This window comes from Leguminivora glycinivorella, chromosome 23 (assembly GCF_023078275.1).
Source record: "Leguminivora glycinivorella isolate SPB_JAAS2020 chromosome 23, LegGlyc_1.1, whole genome shotgun sequence".
Taxonomy (NCBI): Eukaryota; Metazoa; Arthropoda; class Insecta; order Lepidoptera; family Tortricidae; genus Leguminivora; species Leguminivora glycinivorella.
Window position 1 is genome coordinate 4,082,537 of NC_062993.1, and position 7,490 is coordinate 4,090,026.

Here is a 7,490-nt window from a genome sequence, read left to right on the forward strand (position 1 = left end):
CGAAATGACAAGCAGTAAAAGATTTCTTACAATCTGATTTATTCACTATGACATAGTTCTAGTGGCTTAGGGTTCCAATTGGTTGACTTTACTACATGCATTCAACTTTCACGACGTTAATAGTCGTCACCGTAAAAAACCTAGTCTAGTCGCAGTATTGTAACGTTTCAGATGCTTGGCATAACCATTTTAAATGTCATAGGAACTTGCATTGCCTCTCTAATTATAGAAATGAGTGGGTCTGTTTTGGTGGCGCTTGGCATGTCACAAGACTAGAAGAAATAATATACATGTGCTTTTAGTAAATAATCAGCTGATGATTATATTTGATAGTGTGGTCATTCACTTGTTTAATCACGTGAAGTTTGTGTAGCAAGCCAATTTATTTATATCCCTCAGAATTTCTGTTTTACATGTAAACAAATGAATTGAAATCATTTTAGACGAGAACTATTCTCTGAAATCCAAATACCTAAATAAAATTTACCTGTTCAGTTGAGAGCGTAGGATGTGATTCTAAAGATCGCGAGATAAATGATAAAAAACATCTGGCCGTTCCTACCGTATTTAAAAATAGTGCGATAGGGACTTGCCTGTGGAAAAACAGCATCAAAATAAAATGTATAGGTACCTGACATTTGATTTTGATGCTGCTTTTTAAGGAGATATCATGTGTTTCTATTTTGTTCTTCCTCGCTTTATCCCAGCGTTTTGCCATTTTTCATGAGAGCCAGGGAACTGCTTCTGCAACTAATCCCTAAATCTATTGTCAACTGACCTTCCAATCCAGAGAGCAAACTCGATTAGGGAGAGTCCTCCTTCCTCACGATGTTTTTCTTCATCGAAATGCGACTGGAAACTATGTCATTTGTGTTCCCATCTTTAGGAGTTTTACTTGATAAGTTTGGTGAGAGTTCAGAAGTTATTCGTTGAACTTAATAGTTCTGAAGTGGCTAAATAGCGAACAGCAGATAAATTCTTTTCCAATAAAAGTATTTTATTTATTATTTTATTACAAGGAGATAAAACAGAAACATACAAAGTGAAGAATATAACATAAAGAAATATACGTATCTAGTACAAAATATATTAAGATGTTTCCTTGAATATATCCCACTGAGAACATACGTGGTATTGGTATGTACTTAATAAAAATGTGTATTGGGTAAATTTAAGGGGCATACCTGCGCCAATGACCTTTGATTTGATTCCATTGATATTATGGTAGTTTCTAATGCCTATCATATCTATAGCATCGTTTTTAAGCAAAACAGTATCTCATAATTACTTCACAGCTCATTGTTTCTGTGATATTTGGCATTTGACCAATTTGAGGCCCAAAAACTGTTTTTCTTTGGTCATAACATTTGTTTTGATTAGTTTAAAATTAAAATCTCTCTGAAAGTTTTAGGAAAGTCAAAGATAAATCCAAACATGTCGATTTCATGTATGTACCTGACTAAAATCAAATTCCGAAAAAAGTGTTTTTTAGACCATGTTTTAAAAAATCATAAACAAATCGTTCTTGCAAATAAGTATTTATTTTCTTCTTCTATCTGTGGTACAAATTTAGGAATTTCAACTCAAAATCTGTCAAAAATCAATGAACATCGTGTGGAGTCTCTACACAATATTATACTGTTGCGTCCGCGACCCTGGTTCCTGTTATCTAATCATTCAATGAGAGCGTCCGCCCGCATATTGGTCGCATATGGTCGTGTCAATTACCTGAATAAATAGCACGTTTACTTACACTAAACTACACATTTGTTCGCTAAACCAAAATTGTTTCTACCATATTTTTTATTCTCAAGATTATTTTGAAATGCATACTTAGGGCCGGTTGCATTGCATCAAACCGTCTGTCACCGTTAAAGCGTTCGTCAAATTTTATTATATGGGAAGTTCCATAGACGTCTGGTTGATGCAACTGGCCCTTACACAGTGAAATAAAAAGTCCGTTCAAACTTTGCATAGCAACCTTCAAGATCAGATTGAACAACTTTTATTATGGGACCAATGTTATAAAATCGCAAAAAAAATTGTCTGTTTCATATATTTCGACTTTTTTTTCGCGATTTCTGCGTTGGTCCCGTAATAGATTGTTGATTAAGACCTCAGAAGTCACTATGCAAAGTTTGAACGGTCTTTTTTATGTAACCCTATAGCTGTGTTCAACTGTTTGCTTTGTTGTCACTTACCGATATATTATATTTTGCTATTGTCTTGTGAAAGTTGTGAAACAGTTCAACAAGCAAATATTGATTTACTTATCTTTCCAGAAATGAACATTTTCAATTCTTTTCAATGTTTCCGTTGTATAAGCACCTGATGAAACAAAACTCAGGTCACTCTTTTTTTTTATTCATTTGTCCGGCATCAATTGTAGGTAGTTCTAATTATGATATTCGTAATTCAAATTTACTTTGTCCAAATAATAGTTATTTGTTTTACAAGGGGGCAAAGTTGTTGTTTAACCGCACGTGCCAATATTACCCGAGCAAGCGAAAGATTCCAATATTGAACAGCGAAATTTAATTTAATTCTTTGCTCCCTCATTGTTTATAGATTATTGCCTTTACGAGTAGGTCAGAAGAACAGTGTCTTTTGCTTATTTACCTAATATCTTTAATTTAATTTCAGGTTCTCTAGTATCTTCAATCTTGGCCATTGGTGCAGCCGTCGCTGCCTTACCAGTCGGAGTCCTAGCTGAGAAAGTCGGACGTCGTCCCACAATTCTCATACTATCTGTGCCGTTTCTGCTCAACTGGTTACTAACTATCTTCGCCAATGGTGCTGGCATGCTGATTGCTGCTAGATTCTTCGCTGGATTGGCCACTGGTAAGAGCTTGTAACTTTAAGAAACCCAGCTATCTCCACTGTCTTCTGTATCTTTTATCATTGCTAGTTGAGAATGTTAGAATCACATCCCTTACCTTCCTCATACTGTCTGTGCCGTTTCTGCTCAACTGGTTACTAACTATCTTCGCCAATGGTGCTGGCATGCTGATTGCTGCTAGATTCTTCGCTGGATTGGCTACTGGTAAGAATTTTTATATTATAAGAAGCTATGCTAGTCTAGTCTTTTCGCAGCTCATAACGTAAGAGAAAGTCGAAAAGTCGGATATCGTCCCACCATCTTCATATAATCTGTACCGTTCCTGCTTAACTAGTTACTGACTATCTTCGCCAATGGTGCTGGTACGAGAATTTTGATTGCTGCTAGATTCTTCGCTGGATTGACCACTGGTAAGAGCTTGTATCTTTTAAAAACCCCCTGTTCTCTGTTAAGTACCTTCTGTCGCTACGATAAAGGTAGGAGAGACGTTAGCTGAGTAGGTCGGACGTCGCGCGTCGTCCCATAGTTCTCTGGTCTGTAGGTGTGTTCGTAGATGGTTGAAAGTGTGTCGATTTCGCCTGCCGCCGTGTGCGCATGCCGAGTGTGAGAATAACCTCATCCAAACATTTTCAACCATAGATACTAGATACCTTTTTTTAGGGTTCCGTAGTCAACTAGGAACCCTTATAGTTTCGCCATGTCTGTCTGTCCGTCCGTCCGTCCGTCCGTCCGTCCGCGGATAATCTCAGTAACCGTTAGCACTAGAAAGCTGAAATTTGGTACCAATATGTATATCAATCACGCCAACAAAGTGCAAAAATAAAAAATGGAAAAAAATGTTTTATTAGGGTACCCCCCCTACATGTAAAGTGGGGGCTGATTTTTTTTTTCATTCCAACCCCAACGTGTGATATATTGTTAGATAGGTATTGAAAAATGAATAAGGGTTTACTAAGATCGTTTTTTGATAATATTAATATTTTCGGAAATAATCGCTCCTAAAGGAAAAAAAGTGCGTCCCCCCCCCTCTAACTTTTGAAGCATATGTTTAAAAAATATGACAAAAATCACAAAAGTACAACTTTATAAATACTTTCTAGGAAAATTGTTTTGAACTTGATAGGTTCAGTAGTTTTTGAGAAAAATACGGAAAACTACGGAACCCTACACTGAGCGTGGCCCGACACGCTCTTGGCCGGTTTTTTTATTATAAACTGGCCAGTGATTGACCTTAGTCGCACCTGATGGAAAGTGACGACAAGGCCGAGGTTGTAGCTCACTGGTTCAGTAATACAGAATACGCGGGCAACAGTCATACATAACATCTAAGGAATTAAATCTTTTGTTGTAGTGTAAAGAACTACTTACGCTACATAAATAGCATAAATTAGTCAGAGATATTTCTGATCTTTATCAAAATTAAACTTTAGTTAAATTAAGTTAGCAAGTGGTAAAGTCTATTAAACATAACATATTTAAATTGACATAAATGAGGATTGGCGATTAGTTGTTATAAAGTGGCTTTGAAGTGCAGCACTTATTTATAGGTACTAAAACAACTGTGAACTATGCTTGGCATCCATTCGTTGGATAAATTTTCATAAATTACTCGCATTAAAACGCAAATATCGTTTATCTATGTCTTTATTTATGCATACTTAGATAGTTGTTTAGCAAGACCTAAAGGCTACAGAGAACTAAATACGAGAATATTAGGATTTGTTACAATTCCTACAACCAATATTTTGTCTTGGGAGGCATTAGGTACATTAGGAACTACCTATTATTATTTATTTTGCTCATGTTTAAGACTCGGAAAAACGCCCACCATTTAGAATTTTTTTACCCAGTTTGGTACAGTCGACTACAAAGACATGTATCCATTTTTTCACCTTATTACAATGCAATAAGGTGAAAAAGTGTATACATCTCTTTGTAGTCGACCGTACAACATATACTTCTATTTACCTATGTCAATATTTCATTAATTTTTATAACGATTTGAAGAAACTGTGGACGATCAATTCTTGGTGATAAATGTGTCCTAAATAATTTATTTATTTACTAAATCATGGTTATCGTTTCAAAAGGACGGGCGTTTTCCCGACCCTTGCATGAGCAAGGGCATGACAAGGGGATGGACATAAGTCCAATGACTAAGTGAAAATATAAACTAATAAACTATTTTATACTTTCCAGGTGGCATTTGCGTGGCTGCTCCCATGTACATCGGTGAAATCGCTGAGACCTCCATTCGTGGCGCTCTTGGCGCCTTCTTCCAGCTGTTCCTGACTGTTGGAATCCTGTTCACCTTCATCGTTGGTGGCTGGACACACTGGAGGACTCTGTCTATCATCTCTGCTGTCTTGCCTCCTCTACTAGTGGCTGTGTTTTGGTAAGATTCTCCTTCTATCACTGACTATCGGTTTTGGGGTGAAACTTTATTGGAGCAGCTCTTGGCGCCTTCTTCCAACTCTTCCTGACTGTTGGAATCCTGTTCACCTTCATCGTCGGTGGCTGGACACACTGGAGGACTCTTGTCTATTATCTCTACTTTCTGCCTCCTCTACTAGTTGCTGTGTTTTGGTAAGGAACTCAAACTTTGGTCCTTTTTTTGATAGCTGGCCTCATCAAAAACGTTGTGCATAATTTATATGGTGTTGTTTTCTCAATTTGTTGTATTTGGTAAGATGCTAAAGTTACCATCTTTATCACGGTAGGGCTGTGCTAAAACCTGAGCTATCCGTCTAAGTTGCTCTAGCTCTAAATTTTTTCTATTTTGGATTATGTAAATATTTTAGACTTAATGAGCCTTTCCATTTGCACGTCAACTACAATCTCTACCCAAGGCATAGCAACCTTTATCATAAAATGTTCCTCGGATTCCAGGTGGATGCCAGAAACTCCCCAATACCTGCTAAAGAGGAACAGGCGACGCGATGCGGAGCGAGCCCTCCAGTGGCTCCGAGGACCCAATGCTGATCTTACTGCTGAGCTTGAGGATATGCAGAAGGACGTAAGTGCACACTGAATATTACTGACACTGAATATGACTGTACATTAAACAGTGTCACGTGAGAAAGTACAAAACGTGTCACGTGAGAAGGTACAAAGACGAAACTTGCTGAAGAATAACATGCTACTTGATGCAGGGCGCGCGCTGCATGCAATGCTGATCTTACTGCTGAGCATGAGGATATGCAAAGAAAGACGTAGGTTTCATTATTGACACTGATTGTTATTTAAACCTTGCCACACGAGAAGGTTTCGAGGAGGGAGTAGAGACTTGCTGAAGAAGAACAGGCGACTGAATGTTTTGGTAGAATTTGTAACTCCTCTTCAAAATATTTTGCTTTTGTAGAAACTATTGCTAAATAACTTACCTATCGCGCTAAATAACCTGTCACGACAGATATTACTGTTTGATCAATTTTCAATTAAAATATGAATATGTACAAGAAATCGCCATTATCAAGAAATTAAGATTCGTTCTTCCTATTAGGTTTGTTTTATATTTCCACTAACTGATCTTTATATTTCCTCCTTCCAGGTGGACCAAGCTTCCCGGCAGCGTGCCGGCATGCTGACCATGGTGACCAACCGCACCTCCCGCATGGCACTCATCTGCTCCCTAGGGCTCATGTTCTTCCAGCAGTTCAGCGGCATCAACGCCGTCATCTTCTACACCAACCAGATCTTCACCGCCGCCGGCTCCAACATCGACCCTGTCATTGCCACCATCATTGTCGGCGTCGTCCAGACCTTAGCCACTTACGTCAGCTCTTTACTCATCGAAAAGGCTGGTAGACGGATTCTGTTACTCCAAAGCTGTGTCATCATGGGTCTCTGTTTGATTATCTTAGGTATCTTCTTCAAGCTACAGCAAGATAAATACGATGTTACCGCTTTTGGATGGATCCCGCTTCTTTGCCTTGTTTTATTCATTGTTTCTTTCTCGTTAGGCTTCGGTCCTATTCCTTGGATGATGATGGCTGAACTCTTCGCTGTTGAGTTCAGAGGAACTGCTTCAGGTATTGCAGTTATCTTCAACTGGTGTTTAGTGTTTATCGTCACTCTTTGCTTCCCGATTATGATGGAGATTATTGGAATCTACAGTTGCTTCTGGTTCTTTGCAGCTTTCATGGTCATTTGTGTGTTCTTTGTGTTCTTCTTAATTCCGGAGACTAAAGGGAAGACTGTGTCGCAGATTCAAGCCATTTTAGGCGGTAGAAAATAATATTGCTGGCAGTATTAGTAGAAATTTCGTGATTTAAGAGTAAAAGCTTGCAAATTTTAATGACGATTGTAGAGTATTTTATAATTTTTACTCTTAAGTCACGGAGTTAATATTATTTACAAAATGTTTTGTGTAGTAATGAATGACAATGATGAGAATTGCTGGAGTTAATTTATTGGAATTAGTTTTTAAAAACTAGACTGTTTTTAACTTCTGATTAGCAGAAACGTCTGCAATCGATGCCGTTAGACTGTTTTTATATGGCAATTTCACGTTGGCTCTATTGACATCAAGTAACGCAAGAACAAAAATGACTTCAAAAACTATTAACTTAAGATAATAAATTAGACACAACAATTTTGATATTCACGCTACATAAATTACTTTATCTTTGGATTATGTAAATATTTTTGC

General features: G+C 37.7%; 1 protein-coding gene across 2 annotated transcripts in view; it reads left to right on the forward strand.

The window, feature by feature from the left end:
• Window positions 1-7,282, forward strand: part of LOC125238445 (facilitated trehalose transporter Tret1-2 homolog) — a 46,018-nt gene extending 38,736 nt beyond the window's left edge. Inside the window, exons 4-8 of one of the 2 annotated variants that reach the window (XM_048145794.1) lie at window positions 2,644-2,770; window positions 2,973-3,043; window positions 5,039-5,234; window positions 5,729-5,855; window positions 6,390-7,282. In XM_048145794.1, coding sequence (XP_048001751.1) covers window positions 2,644-2,770; window positions 2,973-3,043; window positions 5,039-5,234; window positions 5,729-5,855; window positions 6,390-7,076 — 1,208 coding nt within the window. In that variant the 3' untranslated portion in view covers window positions 7,077-7,282. Of the gene's footprint in view, window positions 1-2,643; window positions 2,842-2,972; window positions 3,044-5,038; window positions 5,235-5,728; window positions 5,856-6,389 lie in introns of both variants that reach the window. The other variant, XM_048145793.1, reaches the window with a different exon arrangement.
• The last annotated feature ends 208 nt before the right edge of the window (window positions 7,283-7,490 follow it).